The 20,577-nt window shown below is 35.0% G+C and overlaps 2 protein-coding genes across 4 annotated transcripts; one reads left to right on the top strand and one right to left on the bottom strand.

Moving 5' to 3' along the window:
• The first annotated feature begins 1,115 nt into the window (after nt 1-1,115).
• Nucleotides 1,116-16,044, top strand: LOC133701730 (ABC transporter C family member 13). 3 transcript variants are annotated; one of them, XM_062125779.1, is made up of 36 exons: nt 1,117-1,253; nt 1,496-1,537; nt 1,636-1,722; nt 2,188-2,343; nt 2,430-2,561; nt 2,835-2,935; nt 3,092-3,155; nt 3,783-4,028; nt 4,671-4,740; nt 5,000-5,060; nt 5,565-5,652; nt 6,574-6,692; nt 7,023-7,120; nt 7,241-7,307; nt 7,725-7,842; nt 7,961-8,077; nt 8,219-8,299; nt 8,395-8,607; nt 9,327-9,428; nt 9,514-9,581; nt 9,702-9,833; nt 9,922-10,069; nt 10,266-10,549; nt 10,716-10,872; nt 11,003-11,178; nt 11,252-11,363; nt 11,471-11,524; nt 12,547-12,669; nt 13,117-13,215; nt 13,438-13,530; nt 13,682-13,792; nt 13,862-14,023; nt 14,146-14,333; nt 14,512-14,701; nt 15,355-15,522; nt 15,701-16,044. In XM_062125779.1, the coding sequence occupies exons 1-36, from the start codon at nt 1,212-1,214 to the stop codon at nt 15,779-15,781; spliced, it is 4,350 nt and encodes a 1,449-aa protein (XP_061981763.1). In that variant the 5' UTR covers nt 1,117-1,211; the 3' UTR covers nt 15,782-16,044. The 3 variants fall into 3 exon arrangements, 2 of the variants coding, with proteins under 2 accessions (XP_061981763.1, XP_061981764.1); XR_009843613.1 differs by lacking the exons at nt 15,355-15,522; nt 15,701-16,044 and having other exon boundaries at nt 1,116-1,253; nt 14,223-14,333; nt 14,512-14,652; XM_062125780.1 differs by lacking the exons at nt 1,117-1,253; nt 1,496-1,537 and having other exon boundaries at nt 1,641-1,722; nt 2,279-2,343.
• Nucleotides 16,045-16,421: 377 nt separating this feature from the next.
• On the bottom strand, nt 16,422-19,791 carry LOC133700657 (probable N-acetyltransferase HLS1). Its single transcript, XM_062124249.1, has 3 exons — nt 19,500-19,791; nt 18,709-18,839; nt 16,422-17,683 (listed from the first exon to the last, which is right to left on the bottom strand). Exons 1-3 carry the CDS (start codon nt 19,719-19,721, stop codon nt 16,816-16,818), a joined length of 1,221 nt encoding a protein of 406 aa, XP_061980233.1. The 5' UTR covers nt 19,722-19,791; the 3' UTR covers nt 16,422-16,815.
• Between the last annotated feature and the right edge of the window lie 786 nt (nt 19,792-20,577).

The raw sequence follows: 20,577 nt of genomic DNA, 5'->3' as shown, positions 1-20,577 counted from the left end.
ACTTTCCTGACATGATGAAGCACTTTCCTTTTGCTTTTGTTGTTCAGGAATTATTTTATAACGAGGTTAAAATTATGTTTTTAAAAAGTAAAATTTTAAATTGTTTTGATTGTTAATATTAAAAATAATAAAAATATTATTATTTTAATATATTTATAAAATAAAAATATTTTAAAAAATAACCTAACCAAACTTCAAATACAACCAAAGCAAAGCATATCTTCAAAAATATTCCTTCCATTTTCTATCATTGATCTTTTATTCGTCCTCGTCCATTGATGGGCAAAAAACGATAAAGAAAAGCTTCCTCGAACGCGCTATGCTTCTATATATATATATATATATATATATATATAACAGAAAAAAGAAGGAAGCAATGGGAGGAAGAGGCTACGATGGCTTAACTTTGTCGATAATATTCTCTTACCTTTCCCACTTTCCATGGCTGCTTCATCGAATCATTATTATGTGCATTTGTTTCTTCATGCGCCCTTGCATTGGATTTTTTTTTATATATATCTATTAGTATTTAGTAATGTAGAAATGAAAGAAATTACAATTTCTATTTCATAATAGCCAAAAGTAACATGCTTTATTTTTATAAGTATTTTTTATTTTTCATAAAAAAATTTTAAAAATTGACTTTCCATTTGTTATTTTGTACAAAAACATCTTTCCTTCGAAAAATGATATTGATTTTTTGTATTTTTTCAAGAGATATTTCTGAAATAAATAGTGGTTAATAGAGTATTTCGTAATTATAATTTCTGAATTAAATAAGTAGTCTGGAAAATAAATATTTTTTATATTTTTATAAATTTAAAAACAAAAATGAAAAATAAAAACAGTAAATGATATAAAAAAATCTCCCCTTGTTTTATATAACAATTTATTATATTTGAAATGATTTTTTTTCATGACTTGATCATGGCTTTGATTAGAACCCAATAGCATAAACCCCAACTCAAACCTTATTACTATTAAATTTTGGAATTGGTTATGAGGAGATAAAAAGAAAAAGATTTAAGAGCCCCAAAACTCCTGTCCATCCTCGGGTGATGTTAAAATTGCCAGTCAAAGTGAAAGTCCAAAAGAGGGACACGTGGAGTTATACGAGCTCAAACAATTCCTCGACCGTTTTTCTCTCTGCTAGCCTACTGCAACACAAACACTTGTCTTGTCTATGTTTTGCTCCAAAAAACGCAGAGATTATGGAGTTCAAGAAGTCCCTCTTTTGCCCTAATTCTCCCTTTGTACGTACTTTTCTTTCCCTCTCTCTTCTCTTCCCTCTACTCTGCAACTCTCCTTTCCTCTCCTTGTCATTTCCTTCGATTACTACTCTGTTCAATTACTCTCTTTTTTACTCGTGAAATCTCTGTTTGGTTTGCTAGAAAGTGAATTTCTTTAAGCCCATGTACTTTTCTATTCTTGATATATTCTCCTTCTCGGCATTCTCTGTATTGTAACTTCCCATTTTTTTTAATTTTTTTTTCAGGTATGGGAGGGGAACACATTCTCGGAGTGTTTTGATAATTTATATCCTTACCTTTTTTTTAATACATATTGAGGTTTTGTTTGTAATGTAACGGCTTCTTCTATTCTATATATAAATTGCTTTTCTTTAACATGCTTACAGTTCCAGGATTCAGTGCGAACGTGGTGACCATTGTTATAATTTTGGTGCTTGCAATTACTCGAAGCAATGCCAGTCGAGTTCCCAGGGTAGATTCTTTAACGTTTGATTTATTTGGTTGTTGAAAATGTAAAAGAAAGGAAAAAAGAAGTAAATAAATGAGGGTTTGATGGCCCAGTTGGTATGTTAAACTAAAATATTACTGGAAATATGAGTGTTCCTGTTGAAAATTCACTGGAGTAACTTTTTTCTTAGCCAGCCAAGGAACCTTCTTGGATGATGGATCTTTGTTAAACATATCTTCTTGATAATTAAAAAAATCTACTTTCATTTGTTTCCTTAAACTTCTTACATTGTTTCTGTACTGTAAAACCCACATGTTGATCATGAAGTTGGCAAACCTCTTGATGCTTCACACTTCACTTTCTGTTATGACTTTCCATCTTCTTCTATTTTCCCCCTTTTCTCACTGAATTTGAGTAGGGTCTCTCGATTCTCCCTCAAAGTAGTTGTTAAAACTTTAATGGATTAATATTTTTATAGTAATTGTGCAGATAAGTTGTACAGAAAAGACTGTTTTTCGTTTTCTTCCTTTCCTGGGAGCATTTGTCTCATTTATGGACTTGATTTTGCTTGTGAATAAAGAACTTCATGGAAACTTTATTGCATATCATGAGTGGCTTTTCAGAAGTTCTCAATTGATAGTCTGGGTAAGCTTTTCTAATCTCAAGCTGTTTGTTTTGCTGCCATGAACTCTGTTGCATTAACTCAAGATTTCTTTCGTAAATTCATGCAGACAGTTATCATAATATCATCTATGTGTGCCTGCTTACATGATGTTTTTTGCAACCGGTTCCTATGTTTCTGGTGGATCATGAAATCACTATTAGGAATCCTTCATCTGCATAGAGCATTTGGTTCAATGGAGGTAATACTATTTCCATTTTTATTCCCTCTCTCCATGTTGCCGAATCCTAGATTCCTGATTGATTTATTGTGTTGCTTTTTGTTACGTTGGTTAATTGTTTTGTTCAGATATTGTAGAAATCAGATCTCTGTTTTTTTTTTTTCTCTGCAAAACAGAAATCATAAATTTGTAAAGCTCCTCAAAAGTATGTATGGTGTTTAGACTTTTAGGCATGCAATATTTCTTTCTTTCCTGGTAAGTGGAAGCGCGAGCTTGAAACTTCTTTGGCTGCAGGTCGTGAAATGCCTTAAAGACAGTTGTGTTGTTTTGTTAGATGTCATGTTTGGCATATCCATCAACATTATCAGGATAAAACGGGCATCTCCCAAGAGCAGGTATCACTATTCAATTGTTTGCTTGTAGCATCCTTAAATAATGGGAGCCTCATCTTGTCTCCTATTTCCCCTTGAGTGTTATTCTGTACATATGTGAATGCTTGACCTTGTCATTTTTCTAATATTTATTTCTATTGGCCATACTGTAACTTGTAGTTCAATGGAAGATCCACTTCTTTCTGTGGACACAGACATCGAGGAGGGTTTTCATGGAGACTCTGTAAGTAATTTGTTGTCTTTTTAAATTTCCTATGTAAGATCTGTGTTTTCTTTTTTCTTCTTTCAGAACTTAAAATTGTTAAATGGGTTATATATATCCACACATTTTTTCTTATGCTGCTTAGAAACTTCATCTATTTTAAATTTTTGAAATTGTGTTTCCTGCTAGTCCTTCCCCTAACTTTTTTCTGCAGCTACTTATTTTTTCAATTTGTGCAGTTGTTAAAATATGGCCAGAGTTTGTTTTAATTAGTTCTCTGTCTTGTATAATACAAAACCTGAACCCAAATTATATACAATATTTTTGCAAGCCTGATCAACATATGAACCTACCCTCCTTGATTGCTTTATTGGATATCTTGGCAATGATAAGCTCATAGTTTGTTAGATCAGGATGGTACATTATATATTGGATTACTCTGTTTGTCTTTGGTCTTTAAGAATCAAATCTCTTTTGGAAAAGGATGATATCACTGTTTCCTTTCTCATGAGTAATTCAGTGTCAATTACATGATTGAGTCGAGGCTTGTGTATATAATAAGATGCTTCTCTATGGTGCTGATTGTTAGTTTTTTTTCTCCATTGAAAGTAAAAAGTAGTGATTATTTGTACCTCATGGTTTGTCAAGGGAAATGCTAAGAGCTATTGGGATCACATGACATTCAGAACTATCACTTCTGTGATGAATCATGGAGTCATAAAGCAGCTTGGATTTGATGATTTACTTTCGCTACCTAATGACATGGAGCCTTCTACCTGTCATGATAAATTGTCAAGCTGCTGGAGAGTTCAGCTGAGCAGTCCTAACCCTTTCTTCTTTAAAGCAATCTTTTGTGCATACGGATGGCCGTATCTTTGTCTTGGTCTGCTTAAGGTAATTTAATTCCTTCAACATGAAGTCCTGTTATGTTACAATGCTTATATGCTAATGATGCTGATTCTGGTTTTAGCATAATTGTCCATTCATTCATTAGATAAATATGGAGAGCGTGTTTTTCATTTGAATTGTGAATTACTGATATAACTCTTTGTTTTAAGGCCCCCCTCTGTTAGTTCTCTTTTTCATCATACTGATTTTGTCTCAATCATTTGATTCACCTACTGAAGGTTCTCAACTAAACCCCCCTTGCCACTGATGATGAAAACATATTCTTGAAAATATGTAGAATACAACACCCATATTCGTGTCTTGAAACATAATAAAAATATGGTTTTTTTCCCATTAAAACTCTCAGAACCCAAAAGAAAAGGATGAAAAGAAAATATAAACCAAGGGTTTGGATGGTGGACTGCACAGTACTTTTGAGAGCATTTTGAACTTAGTTTGGCTAATAAATGTTTTACTTTTGTCAAAAATCTGCAAGCACAAGCTCTTTGATGATGAAATTATGCTTCGCTAGAGGAAAATACATCTAAAGAAAAATGATGAATAATTTTCTATTAAATAACTTTCAAGCATTTGAGAGTATCAGAGTATAATGTATATGTTTATGATGAAAATTTTAACTTTTCACAGGTGTTCAATGACTTTATTGGTTTTGCGGGACCCCTGCTTCTTAATAAGCTCATTCGGTTTCTTCAGCAAGGTTTCCAGTGTTTGATCATTTTTTTTTAACTTGTAGTTATTCCAACTTTGAAACAATGTCTATAGGTTTATGCTCTCACAAAGTTTTTCTCTGGAACTCTGTCAGTCACTTTATCTCTCTCATTTAACTTTTAATTTTGCAGCAATTACTTATAATGCACATGCATTTTCCTTTTTATTTTATTAAATTTTATGCTCAGTCATCCTTTTGGCTTTCCATGGATGGAAAAATGCAGTGACAATTATTTACTGCTTCTCAGATTCTATGCGATGGGACGGCTATCTTCTTGCATTATCTTTGGGCCTCACCTCTATCTTAAAGTAAATCTTTCTCTTGGTATCAATTGTTATATCATTAATTTGTCCTTTTCTTTTTGTACCTTTTATTCCTCTTCCCCACTGTGATTGAATTCCAAATGTAATATCATTGTTTCTCTTTTGCTTCCTGTTTTTTTAAAGTTCTGATTAAAATAGGACTAGCATGCAGCCTAGAAGCAGTTTTCCAGATTAAAAAAAAAACCCTTTAGAATTATATATTTTTCAATCATATCTTTTTGTTAATTTCTCAGGAAAGGATTGATATAAGTAGAACACATTTCTTATTTTGGTAGTTGTCAACTGATAGCTATCATGGGAGCTAAAAGGCTTTTCCAAACCAGGATCTTGTTTTTTTTTTTTTTCCTCATCCTGCAGCAGATAGCTTTTTGGATCAGCTTCATATCTGCATGGTCATTTGGACCAAACATTAAACCTTGACAAAGTGACAAAGGCATAAAGTTTCTTTTTAATGTTGTCTCTAATGCTGTTTCTTGTCCCAATTTTCAGATCCTTTTTTGATACACAATACTCGTTTCATCTTGGAAAATTGAAGCTAAAGCTACGATCTAGTATCATGACTGTAATTTATCAGAAGGTAAATAATAATTATTCTCCTGTTTGGGTGTCTCTTTATGAATGTATGCAATTCAGTGAATATTAGTAACTCTTGTTTGATTGGAATGAGATCAATGTATTGATCTTTAATGTGAAATTAATACCTATTGAAATTAGTTTTTCACAAACTTTGTTATCTGTGAAAAAAGTTACTCAAACTTTTCAGAAATAAGCTATTTGCTATAACTGTGATTACCAGCCTTCTTGCTTCCTTTGTGACAAGTTCTTTGTCCCTTTGAAACTCTATCACAGTCACAAGTTATTTTTTCAAGCAATCACAAATTCACCATCTCATTTATTGTAATTTCAGTAAAATTTTCCAAATTTATTTTGAACTCATTATCAAAAACAATTTTCAAATTGTGTACGAAAACTGATTAATTCATGAATAACATTAATTCTTCTTCTTCTTCTTCTTTATCTTGCTGTTCAATTTCTAACCTCCTGGGTAGCAATTGCTAAACACTTTTTTTTGCTTGTGGATTATCATTTTCTGTATTTCATCATGCTCTTTCCATTCATACCTTTTATTATAACAATTTCTTGCAAAAGTAAGATAATACTATCAGCACACCTGGAAAAAGGGTTTTTCTGGTTGGCAGAGAAGTCTTTTATACCATTTGGCTAACATGTGGTATTAGATTGCCCAATTTCTCACTTACGACACCATAGATTTTAACTGTAGTATTTTTTTCATTCTCAAGAAACAAACAAAAAAAATCTATTCTTTGTTTTGGAAATGGCAGAAAATCCTTCCTAGATGGCTCAAGGCTTGCTCTGGATGGATAGCCTGTTATTTTATTTTTTATTTTTCCTTTGACTTGTGTCTTCAATTTTCTAAGTACGCTATGGCTTCCACTGCTTATAATCAGTATTACATTCACTGTTACTTTTTCTTTAGGTCCTATGCGTTACCCAATCAGAGCGATCGAAATTTTCTGAGGGGGAAATACAGACATTTATGTCAATAGATGCTGATCGAACTGTCAACTTGTGTAACAGTTTCCATGATATGTGGAGGTAAGAACATAATCTTGAACTTGTAAGAGAAATGTTATTATGCAGCTTGATTTACCTACTATCAAAGTCTGTTCCCATTCTTTTTTTAACACAAAGTGGTTGAGCGAGAATATATAACAGCCAGGTACCCTGTCAAATGCTATTTATTCTTATTACCCAAAGTCACTATGTTCAAATGATATAGTATCAATCAAAGAATTTTTCAGTAATATTTTTTGTAGGAATGCCAGTTTGTTTTCTGTTTTAGTTTCTTTGAGACTGACTTGCTTTTCTGGTAGCATCATCTTTGTTCAATATTGTGATCGTATCAAGCTCCTATGATTGTTTCAGCTTGCCTTTGCAAATTGGAGTGGCACTGTATCTTTTGTATACACAAGTCAAGTTTGCCTTTCTTTCTGGACTGGCCATAACCATCCTTTTGATACCAGGTACTATCCAACAAAATCTTGATCTCAGAACTTTCTTTGAATTACGCATGGGTTGCCATGCTGATATTCCATGGGTTGCAGCTTTAAGGGAATTTATTTACTGAATTTTCTTTTATGCAGTGAATAAATGGATTTCTGAATTGATTGCAAGTGCTACTGAGAAAATGATGAAGCAAAAAGATGAGAGGTATGAATTTATATTCCTATATGAACACTGCAAAATGAATTTGAGATTCTCAGAAGTCTGATTATTATAACCTAGACCATTGGTATGCTTGCCTAGAAATGCTCAATGTCTTCAAGCTCCTGCATGAGTGTTGTGACTAAGTAGACATGCGAAGCTAAGCAATGCGGTCCTCTTATGGTGACTGGCGAGTCCCAACTTGAGCAAGTTTTTTCTTGGATTCCAAATGTCTATTTTTATAAGGAGAAAAGATCTATCTTTCTTCCTATGTGGTCCTTGTTTAATTTTCTTCTTTCGAGTCCTATCAAACAGGATCAATATAATTCACATGTGATTACCTGATTAACAATGTATACAATATAACATGACAGGATTAGAAGGATTTCTCCAATTAACAATGTATACAATATAACATGACAGGATTAGGAGGACAGGAGAAATCTTGACCCATATTCGAACTTTAAAGATGTATGGTTGGGAGCATCTTTTCTCTAGCTGGCTGATGGAGACTAGATCCTCAGAAGTCAAGCACTTAGCTGTATGATAGTATACTTTTACTCTTCTGCTGTCTTTGAATAATGCATTGTAAGACACTAGTTCTTTTCATCAACTGTTCAAATATTTTTTATTTATTATGTTTGGCCCTTTCTTGTCAGACACGAAAATATTTGGATGCCTGGTGTGTATTCTTTTGGGCCACAACACCAACTCTTTTCTCCGTATTCACTTTTGGACTTTTTACTTTGATGGGGCATCAACTTGATGCTGCAACGGTATTATGATCTTATTTATATGATGCATTGATGATAAAGTTCTCTAGTTCTTTTTCTATTTTAATAATTCTTTCGCTTGTTCCCCAGCAACCATGAGGTTACTACTTGGAAAGTTGATTAATCCTAGAATCTTTCTTACAGGTCTTCACTTGTCTGGCTCTGTTTAATAATTTGATCTCTCCTCTTAATTCATTCCCATGGGTCATTAATGGATTAATTGATGTGAGTTATGCTTATCTTGTGCTTTTGGAAGTCTAGATTATTGTTCTCAGTAGTTTTGATATGGGTTGCTGCATTTTCTGTTCTCTGTAAGCCAGGCCTTTATATCAACTAGACGGTTGAGCAGGTTCCTCTGCTGTTCAGAATACAAACATGTACTGAAATGCAAAGCTGAGTGTGAAGATATGGCTGTCATAGTGGATGATGCTTCTTGTACTTGGTCAAGCAGTGAAGAAAAGCAACCAAACCTGGTGTTGAATCATGTGAATCTGTGCCTTTCAAAGGGTTCATTGGTTGCGATAATTGGAGAGGTGAAATCTTTTCTTGATGTTTTCTAACAGTCAATTTCTCCCACATTTCCGCATATGTACTGACTTGATGATGAACTATCAATTGCTTGTGAAACATTGTGAGTTGGATGGAGGTAGGAATAGGATACTCACCTTCTGTGAGAGTTTTTCTTCTCTGTTTTTCTTGATAAAGTAATGAAGAAATTTTAACTTGCCTGATTGTACATGAGATAATAAACTCAGATTTTCTTGTCCATCTTAATCCATATTTTTTTCCCTTTTAACAGCTTGGGTAATAGGAACTATAGGCTTTTAAGATGTGGTGTAGAGACTTGGGTGATCCTTTATGTGCAGATTAGTACATGATTTGTGAAGAGATCTTAAAAGACACACCCATGCACAATTTGTACAAATGGAAAGCACATCATAAATAGGTTATTAGTTCGTCTTCTTTGCCACCTTGCTTCATTACATCAATGGTTTGGCCAAGCAAGCTTACCTCCCATAACACTAAGACCATGTTGCTATTAATTTTCAGAATGAGATATAAAATCTTGAAACACACAAAATACCATGGCAATATGAAGTTCTGAACATGATTCTAATAATAGTGAACCAGTACATAGATTTATAGTTTTATTTGATAAGAGGTTGCTTCAATCAGACCTCTTTCCCCATGAAGGATCTTATTTCCGTATCTCCTGCTTTCGTTATTCTCTTGGCTGACTTCATCTATTCAGGTTGGTTCAGGTAAATCATCCTTGTTAAGTGCAATACTAGGAGAAATGACGCTCATCCATGGATTAGTTCATTCAAGTGGATCTGTAGCATATGTACCACAGGTTTATGGAAATTTCTTTTTAGGATTCTCATGCATTACACCTTGTCATTCAAACATTTTTGTACTGATATCTGCTGGAATTGTAGGTTCCGTGGATTATGTCTGGAACAATACGTGACAATATTTTGTTTGGGAAAAATTATGATTCAAGAAGGTATAAAGATGTTGTCCTCAAGATTTTCATCTTTCTTGTTTAGAGAATTTGTATTTCATTTCTTCTTTTCAAGTCCATGTCATTTAGTTTTTCTTAATCCTTTCTTTCTACCTTGAGAAGATATTCAGATACAATCCGGGCCTGTGCATTAGATGTTGATATTTCACTAATGGCTGGAGGTGACATGGCTCATATTGGATCTAAAGGAATTAACTTATCTGGTGGACAGAGAGCTCGTCTTGCTTTGGCAAGGTTATATTCAATTCATCTGTTCATTTTAGCTAGCTTCTCGATGATTTTTCTTGAACCTTTTCTATTTCTTCCAATTGACATGCAACAGGGCCATTTATCAAGGGTTGGACACATATATGCTTGATGATGTGCTCAGTGCAGTCGATGCACAAGTTGCTAGGTGGATCTTACACAATGCTATTCTTGGTCCTTTTATGGACCAAAAGACTCGTATTCTTTGCACCCACAATGTACAGGTAGATGTCTTCTTTGGATATCCACATGTCTATTTAAGACCCAAGTTGAGCCAAACTCTGAGCAGAATTTACTGGTTGATTGAAAGTAAGGATTTGAGCCAGCAGTGCTAGTTATGGAAGAACAGTTCGATTTTTATACTAAAAGAATTTTGTGACATTTGAAAATGAGTGTAAAGTATGCTTTCAACTGTCTCAGGCAATTTCTTCTGCTGATATGGTTGTTGTAATGGATAAAGGACAAGTGACATGGGTTGGAAGTTCAGTTGACTTGGCAGTTTCATCATATCCAGCATTTTCTCCCCAAAACGAATTTGATGCACTCTCTGATGTTCAAGGGAAAGAACTGAGCATGGCTGATTCTATTCAAGTCAGTCATAGTCACCTTCCTGAGAGGGAGTCTAATCATGTTTCAGAGGAAGTACAAGAGATCGTTGAGGCTGAGTTACGGAAAGAGGGCAGAGTTGAACTTGCTGTATACAAGTAATTACTTTTTTCAATTAACTTTTCATGGCACAAATGAGTGTCAACAATTTCAAAGTAGAGGTGGTCAGAGCTTTTTGATGTAATTTTTCTCAGAATCTCTGATTAGCAAAACTACTTCAATTTAGTTTTATTGTTAATTTTTACAATTGTTGTCCAACTGCAGGAATTATGCAGCATTTTCTGGTTGGTTCATCACAGTTGTAATATTTCTCTCAGCTATTCTAATGCAAGCTTCTCGTAATGGAAATGATCTGTGGCTGTCATTTTGGGTTGACACGGCAGGGAGCAGTCAGACAGAGTACTCAATTTCCTTTTACCTGGTAATTACTTTTATTTTTAATGGTAATACTGCCGCGTTTACTTAGTCCTCACTTCAACCTGCATTTATGAAACAGCATGGAGTAAATTTTATGATTGCTTTGCAGTAAAATTCCACTGTTGACAATGCAGGTTGTACTCTGTATATTTTGCATTATAAATTCCGCTCTAACATTGGTAAGAGCATTCTCCTTTGCATTTGGTGGGTTACGTGCTGCAGTTCAGGTGCATAATACATTGCTTAATAAGCTTATTGATGCACCCGTACAATTCTTTGATCAAACACCAGGTGGAAGAATACTTAACAGGTGAGTAGGAATACTCTTAGTGATTAATTTCACTAATGTTTATCCAGTCAACTCATTTTACTATACTTTGTAGGTTTTCTTCAGATCTCTACACAATAGATGATTCTCTTCCCTTCATCCTCAACATTCTCCTTGCCAATTTTGTTGGCCTGTTGGGAATAGCAGTAATTTTGTCATATGTGCAGGTAATATAAAAATTTCTTGCCTCTGGTTTAATGATGCAGAAATTTCAATTCCTTTACTTCCCCCACCTTGAATCTATTTTCTTAAGGGGTTCTATATATGTGTGCAGGTCTTCTTCTTGCTTCTGCTATTGCCATTTTGGTTTATCTACAGCAAGCTACAGGTAGATCAATACATACATGACTTCAAAATTGTCGCAGTTTCAAATTTCAATTTTAGTGTCAGTTTCAATCCAAAAAGCAAAGCATATAAGTGAAAAGTCATGCTTTGAAACTTCTATTTTAAGCACCATAAAAAAAGTCACATTCTTGGATTTGGCCTTGGTGAAAATCAGTTGGAATTTCTAAAGTTTTCACCCACAAGTAAAGACATTAAATTTGCAAAATCTGGGTGCTCGTTTCTTCAGAAACTCAATTTCTATATTATAGTAATGTTACTGCCTTGCCAGCCACCCCCCACCAACATCTGTGAGCATTCCTGACATCCACTAGTTAATTACCAATAGACAAGGATATATCCTTGGGGAAGTGAAATAAGTGAATATAAGATGTTATACAACTGTGGATGATGCTTCATAGGTATATGAAGACTCCAGCTGGACTGCAGGTCAATCATTTGTTCATAAAAATGAATTCAAGATGTTACAGATCTATTGTTAATGTGAACACTTCAGAAGCTTTAAGGAACTGTAGTTTGATGGAAGTCAGTTGGTTAGTCTTCAAAAGGAAAATGATAAGTCCAAGGTGAACGTGACATATATTGATTAAAAAGTTCCATGATAATCCAGAACAGAGCCCCACTTGAGTTTGAAAAAGTAGGGTGGTGAGCTTTTCCAAGTATATTGCAATTAGGTCAACTGTGTCTTAATCTTTCAGGGAAAATGGTGCGAGAGTAGTCAACTCAGATTCCAAATTCTTCAATATGCCATCTTCTTTGATACATCCTTAGTCCTAACTGATGCTCGTGTATAAGATCAGCAGCTAATGCCTTCTAAATCACTCTCATTTATGTAATCACACTAATGTAACTGAAGGAATGAGATTTGTTAAGAGAAAAAAAAAGATTTAAATTTTATACCATGTTTTCGAAAGTCATTACATCTTGTTTGGATAAGTTGCTGTAATTTGTATCTCTCTTATATTTAGAGAGCTTTGAACCTGTCTACTTAAAAAGCTGCCTTTTCAGTTCTTTTACAGATCAACATCAAGGGAACTGCGAAGGCTGGACAGTGTTTCACGTTCTCCAATATACGCAACCTTCACAGAGACACTCGATGGAGCATCCACCATTAGGGCATTCAAGTCTGAGGTAGATATTTGGCTGTTACATTTGAGAATAATTTGTTATAATGGCAACCAGCTGAATTTCTATTTCTCTTCAACTGTATCATCTCAGAAAAGGAAGAATAAAAATAGAAATTGGAATTAGCATAGCTAAGATAAATATGGAGAAATTCTTTAAAATAATTTAAGTGTCTCAGTCAGGAATGCTGATCCTAGATGTGTAGTTTCTGCTTATATTGTGTATTTCAAAGTATTTATGATGTATGTTTAACTTCCAGTTCGTGACTGAATTGTTTAGCCATGAGATATGGTTGTGTGCTAGGCCTAAAAGTAGATTAAGGGGATAGCTTTCTTTTTCCTTCTCACTTACACGATGAGTTTCTATTCTTGTTGTTATGAAGAATAGGTGTTTCTAAAACTTGCAATAAAATGAAAAATAACACAGAGACTGAACAGTGTTGATCGTGAACAGGACTTTTTCATGGAGAAATTTATTGAGCATGTGACTTTGTATCAGCGAACATCTTACTCGGAGATAATAGCAAGTTTGTGGCTTTCCCTGCGTCTCCAGGTATGTATATCTTGGAGAGGAAAAGATTACAAAAGTATGGGATATTGAAACTTTTTATGAGGAATTTTGATTTTCACAGTGAGAAATCTATGTAGTTTGAAGAAATTCAGTGTGTGAATTTTATATTTTGTATGATTTTTTCAATAATAATTACAGTTGGAAGTGAAGGTTGGCATTTGCAATTTGTTTTGGTTATTCTACTAACCAGTGATCTTCTTTTAGTTGTTAGCAGCAGTTATCGTCTCATTTGTTGCCATGATGGCTGTTATTGGATCTCATGACTATTTACCAATCAGCTTTGGCACCCCCGGGCTCGTAAGGCATTCAGTCTCATCTATCTTCATTTTTTACTTATCCCATTTTATTTCCCACGTTGTGGTAGTTGCTTGAAGTAATGATCTCATATAGATAAATGCCACTTATTTTGAATTCAGATTATAGTTCAAGATGGTATCTTTGGTTGCAGGTAGGTTTGGCTCTCTCATATGCAGCTCCAATCGTGTCTCTATTAGGAAGTTTCTTAACAAGTTTTACTGAAACCGAGAAGGAAATGGTATCTGTTGAGAGAGCTCTTCAGGTATAAGATAAAATTTATTTATTGCATGTCCTTCTCTGTTAATTACTTACTTGATTCTACTCTCTTTAGTATATGGACATTCCCCAAGAAGAACTCAGGGGATCTCAGTCTCTGAATCTAGACTGGCCATTTCAAGGAACGATTGAGTTTCAGAATGTTACGATGAGATATATGCCGTCTTTGCCACCTGCACTACGTGGAATTAGTTTTACAGTTCCTGGAGGGATGAAGGTTAGTGCTCATATAGTCATATTGAGACTTGTGTTGACCGCTGCCCAACATGCATATGATTTTGTGTTTGAGCTAAAGTTTTCCAATGTTAGGTTTTCATGTTATGTAGTTAAATTGAATAGGTTGGAGTTGTTGGGAGAACAGGTGCTGGCAAATCTAGTATTTTGAATGCCCTTTTTCGCCTAACTCCAATATGCAGTGGTTGTATTGTCGTGGATGGCCTTGACATAACTGATGTTCCTGTTAGAGATCTCCGTCCACGCTTTGCTGTTGTTCCTCAGAGTCCATTCCTATTTGAAGGGTCATTAAGGTACAGTTTAACTGATCCTTTGTCCTGGCATAAGGTGTTGGATCATGTGCTTCTTTCATACCTGTTGAAGTCAGCAGCAGTCATTCTTTGACTTGAAATAATTGAATAATATCTTTTGTTTTTTTTTATGAATGAATAATATCAACTACTGTAAATAATTAGTCTTGCAAATTTCTAGGGATAACCTAGATCCATTCCAGATGAATAATGACTTGAAAATCTGGGATATTCTGGAGAAATGCCATGTCAAAGAGGAAGTAGAATCAGCAGGCGGACTGGATATCCACGTAAAGGAATCTGGATCATCCTTTTCTGTTGGGCAAAGGCAGCTCCTTTGCCTTGCACGAGCTCTTCTTAAATTTTCCAAGGTAAAAGAAGCTTAAAAAAATCTAAAGAATCTCATTTAGCAATAGGGCTGAGTTCTTATGGTTTTACACACGCATATTTCAAGCAAATGTGGTTATTTTCATGTATAAAAGGTTGTTTGATGGACATTTTCCGAAAAGGTAACCTATTCATCCAGGGAAGTGAATATGTAATTCTTTGAAACAATGATTAAATACATGTGATGCAGGTTTGTACGAGATAATGAGATGTATGATTGATCAAGAAGTCAAAAGGCTCCTTGATCATTTTAGAAGACCTACTATGAATTGCCTCCATAACATTGGATTGATCGCGGGTGATCTAATATTTTTGTTTGGTCAATTATCATGGGATAATATGTATTAGTCACGGGGAAACCTTGGATTTATATTTTGCACGGTTATCTGGGATATCCTCAATGTTTTGTTATCCATCTATAGGCTGAAACAAAATTAGGGTTTTTTACAAATTTAGTAAGTGACCATTCTCTTAGTTACAGTTTCTTACGACCCAAGTTAGATCAACAGACGGTCTCTTTTGAAATTTTAAGAAGACTTTGGCTTCGTTAGGTTTGTAGACAAAACTGAGGGGAAGAGTGCATTTACACGAGTGTGCGCTTGTGCGTTTGGTGATTACTGACATTAAAAAATCTCAGGTACTTTGTTTGGATGAGTGCACAGCCAATGTTGACACTCGAACAGCTTCAGTACTACAAAGTACAATATTCAGTGAATGCAGGGCCATGACGGTGATCACGATTGCTCATCGCATTTCCACAGTTTTGAATATGGACAACATCCTTGTTCTTGACCGAGGAAACCTGGTACGCTTATTTTCTGTTTCTTTTTTGAGAAATTCACACGCTGTTTTTTGCTTAACATACATATTAATTATCCTACGTCTTAGTTTAATTGGGATCTTGATTGTTTCCCAGCATTTTCAATAGTTGTTCTTCAATATATATGAAGAGTTCCTCAACATATATTTCTCTGATTATGTAGGTTGAGCAAGGTAACCCACAAGCTCTTCTACAAGACGAATCCTCCATATTTTCAAGTTTTGCTAAAGCTTCAACAATGTAGTTGTGGAACTTGGTGTGGTTCACAATGCAAAAGCCTAATTGATACGAAGTCATCACATAAGGTTGTTTAGAATGAAGCTAACCATGCATGAATGATGGACCTTGTAATCTGGGAATCGAGACTTGTTAGTTATTGATAATTTTCTTTATGGTCTTTTTTTGTTTTTTAAATCCTTCGGAATTGTATTCCTTGCCTGAAATATTTCTTCTCTGTAAGTTGAGGGAATGCCAATATTTTTCTATTCAATCCAAGTTATACCGCTATGGAAGAATTGCAGCTTAGCTTAATTTGGATTGAAAATCCATTAATATAGTAATAATTTTATCCATAATTATTTCTAGAACTAGCCCATGTTTGACATGTTTGACCAGCCAAGCAGACAGAGGACCCCGCATGTGTTTTTTCTCTCCCCCAATTCGAATCTAGCCAGCTCCACTTGCCAACGGTATTTCTATTCTTGTCTGTATTTGTTTAAGATTGAAGGCTATGTTAGAGCCTTTGTTCTTTATTATTTCTTCTTTCACAGAGCCTCAGATTACTGTTTCATAAAGAGAAATGTCTCTTTTTTCCTCGCTTTTTTTTTATAATAATTATTTTTTTTATTTCAAAGCAGTAATTGAGAGATCTCATTTAGCAAGCAAAGATACTTCAAGAAATGAAAGCATGCTGATCTCCATCGCAAATTAAACAATAAAGAACCCACAAGCGCTACGCTCCGGAACCCAACCATAAAATAAAACCCTAAATGCCATGCTCACATATAATAAAAGCATTCGTACTCGATCCCGCTGCCATCTTCAATGTTAGGCGGAGTACCGTCTTCGCTACAGTTGGTGGAGAGAGGAGACCCCCGCCGTTCGTTGCCCATGAAACAGGATGGATCAAAGCCTTGCAACTGAGTTCAAATGACTTAAAAACGTCAACCTTGACAGACATACTTTGAGGGTTGAAGAAAAATCTATAGAACAAGAAGATACTTATTTTTCCTTTTTATACTTTTATTCTATGTATGTGTTGACGATGGCATGCGGCGGTCAACTATCCCGTGGGTCAACAAAAATGACCGGTGAAGAAGATCCACGTTTCATCCAATCCGGCGTCTCAGATTCTCTATCAACATCTGGTTTTTCATCAGCAAGCTTCTTGATGCACCACAAATCTTCAGCCCATGAGAATTTCCTCCAGTGAGGGATCACCTCCCTAACAGGGTCCCTCTGGCCCACCTCAGCCACCACGGCCCCACACCCATCATCATCTCTAGCCATATTATGTGCAAATGCACATAGAGACTTCATGAGCCGCGGTGCATTTTTACCCTCCATGTGTAGCCCGTACAAGAAATAAACACCGAATTGTCTAAATACGTCAGGAAATGAAGGCAGCCTTAGCCATGGCATCCAAGCATCTAACAACCTAGAGCCTGTGCAACATGCATGCGTTAATTTAGACACTCCCTTGACTTGTAATTTGAACACTTCTTTAGTGTTCCATACGCTTAGTATGGCGAAATTTGAGGGCAGGATTCCTGTTTTCGGATCCCATTGAGGGAGACAATTCTTGGGCACAGCCATGAATGTGCCCAAATTGAGCTTACTAGACAAAATTGTGCCAATATCTTTAGCGAAGAATTCTGCATCGACAAACACTCGAGAGTAAATTGTTTCTGCGAGTTTTGGTGTGAGTCGGATTGTTGCATTGCCGGAGCCTAATGGCTTGTAATGCGCGTGAACCGGCTGCACTAGCATGGTAAGAGTCCTAAATTTTGTGTAACAACATTTTCTTGTGAACAAATTGATGGAAGATTCATTGGTGCAATCTGTAGCCATGTATGAATACTCTGCACCTTGTTGCTTACACCTGTTTTCTATTTCTTGAACCAATTTTATGCCAATGCCAAGCCTCCTGTAACATCGCCAAAGCTGAAAGTATTAAGAAAATGCAAGCATGATATAAATTGTTTGATGGTTTTTGTCCGATGTGAGTACAAAAGGTACCTAGGGTTGGTAAAATAAAGGGAAAGTAAGGAACATTTTTGAAGATTATAAGGGCCATGATAGAATTTTGAAATGAGAATTTGTGATCATGGATACATATAGTATATATATCTTATAAGCTTTTGCCAAAGGAACTGTGCATAGTGGCCTGTGCTTGTTGACCAAATTAGTATTATATTCTGTGAAGGAAGTAGATGTGCATGGTGGACCATTGATGTGCCTGGTGAAGTAATTTTAGGTGGTGACAAAGTGATATCTAATTGTCTTAAGCTTTTTCTTAGGTAAAAGATCAAGTCTTTGTACTGGATGCATGTGTTAATGCCAAGCTAGCTAGCTTGCCTTGCCTCATTCCAATATACGAGGAACAAATGTTTTCTCTTTATAGTCGAATCCAATCGTGTGTTTTGTTGGGGTGGCAATGGTTCTTAGAAACCCACAAGAGTAATAGAAGTAAGAAAACATGCAGTTGGATTTTGCAAATTAAGGTTGCAATTTAACTAAGTTCAAAATAGAGCTACAATACCCTATCAGAATTAATATTAATTTTAAATATTTTTTAATAAAAGTCAACCTGGATTAAATTTCGAGCACCGGGTTAACGTATTTAAATATACCAGTCCTAATAACTGCTGTTCAAGGGTGAATCTTGTGGAATCATATTGAATATTTGACGATATAGGAGAACCCAAAAAAAGAAAAAGAAAACAGTTTTCATAATTGTTTGTTTTCAGGTGAAGGCCTGTCCATGCCATGAAACACTTCGTGAACACTGTAAACACCCAAATGACACTGTTTATAGTTTTGTGAGACTGACGTTAATATATTAATGAACTTATTATGCTTCTCTAATCAATTAACGGAAAAGAAGTAATTAAATGCAAATGATCAGGAAAACAAAGAAGTACAAACAGTTTTTTAGAGAAAGAGAGAGACCTGTGAGAAGGAGAAACCCTTAATCCCAGAATATAAGCCAGCTTTACATAACCTGAACTTCCTCTTGTCACGGTTTTTATACAGGCTCTTATTACCCCTGCCATCTCTCCTCCTTCACCGGATTCAGCAACCTGTAAACATAACTTTGTCACTACATAAAGGGAAAAAAAGTAATTTTTCACTACTAGATTTAACAGTTTTCTTGAAGAAAATTTATGTCGGTATTTACACTAATATTCCGTCTGTAATTATTTTACCGACAAAAACCGTCTATCAAAAAAACGCTCGTCAGTAATTTCTGGTTTTATGATAATTTTGTCATTAATAAATTTATCGATGGTTTTATAAACAGACCATGTATGCTAAAAAAAATTATCCGTTTCAATCTATCGGTAATTTTCTCGGTAATATTTAGCATATCACCAACAGGATAACCATAGATAATTCTGTTGGTGAATTACAATGATATTTATAGTAATTTCTTTTCAACTCTCTAGAATATACCAACAAAATAATTTCATTGGTGATTTAACAATTACTACTCACTAGAGTATTTTCTATAAATCTTTTCCAACTCTCTAGATCGAGCCACAATATAAATTAACTTCCTCCTCCTATCTTCACAAAAATACCATCAAATCTCTTATTCAAACCAAGTTCTTTTTACCTAGAGATTATGTGAACATGCAACATGAATGAATTTTGATGCATTTCTCTTTTTACTAACTTAAGTGTAATATAGAAAGAAAAAACAAGGTGGAACTGATTAAGATGGATGGACAGCTGCTTACAAGCATAACATGAGATGGAAAATGGCGAATCCGACAAATCGGATCGCCCATAAGATCAGTAACAAGTGAAGGCTTTCCCCTTTGGCCAATCTCACACCTCTTTTCCATTTCCTCTACAGCCACCTTGTCTCTACCTTCATCATACTCTCTCACCACCACAAAATTCTCCGTCTCGCCGACCAGCAATGGTGGGAAATTGTCTGCAGCTATTTTTAGTGACATGGTTGGAAAAAGAAAATTTGTGTTAGCTAGCAATGTATAGAGATTAGAGAGTGGTGAATATAGACCTCAAAAGCTGTCACACAGTGTGGTGAAGATCTCTAGCTCACCATATTTTATATAGTATTGAAGGTTCAGTCGTGGACCTCTTAAACAGTATTAGTGGGGAATTGTTTTTCTAGCTAATTAACCATACATACATACATACATACATATTTTTGTCAATTGAGAAGCAATCTTTGTCCGTAGAGTAGCCGTTCCAAATAATAACATTATATTAGTTTTCTTTCCACCAATTATTGGTGAAGGTGGCGAGAATCATGCATGCCCATCACCACGTATTTAGTGGAACATGTGAGATGGTCATGTGCTTGGAATATTGATAACCATCCCAAAAGGATTATCCATTCTTAATTAAGATTAGTTTATATATAATTAAAAATGGTAATTACGAAACATCGAGACATGTGCTGAATGCTTTTTAACCTCGAAGGTTTCTTTGACAGAAAATATAATAAAATAAAAGCGAAGAGACCTGTCTTTATCCTTTGTTGAGGATTGAATTTTTCTTTAAATATTAGAAACATGGAACATGATGATGCATGCAAGAATTGTCCATGCATGGGAATCGAACCGATCTATTCCAGGAAGCTTTATCTCTAAAGCATAATGATTTGTCCAGTGTGAAGTGTGATCTTACTGAAGATGTTACGAACAATATTTTAGTCAAAGAAGAAGGCATCAACTATCAGAAATTGAAAGTGAAAGGCCAGCAAAACAGCAATGAATATGAGATTCAAATTAATTTAAGTGATGAGATATAAATATTATAAGAATTGATATATATATATATATATAT

Source organism: Populus nigra, chromosome 8 (genome assembly GCF_951802175.1).
Source record: "Populus nigra chromosome 8, ddPopNigr1.1, whole genome shotgun sequence".
Classification (NCBI taxonomy): Eukaryota; Viridiplantae; Streptophyta; class Magnoliopsida; order Malpighiales; family Salicaceae; genus Populus; species Populus nigra.
Note: the sequence above shows the minus strand (reverse complement) of the source record. Positions and strands in the feature narration are given on the sequence as shown.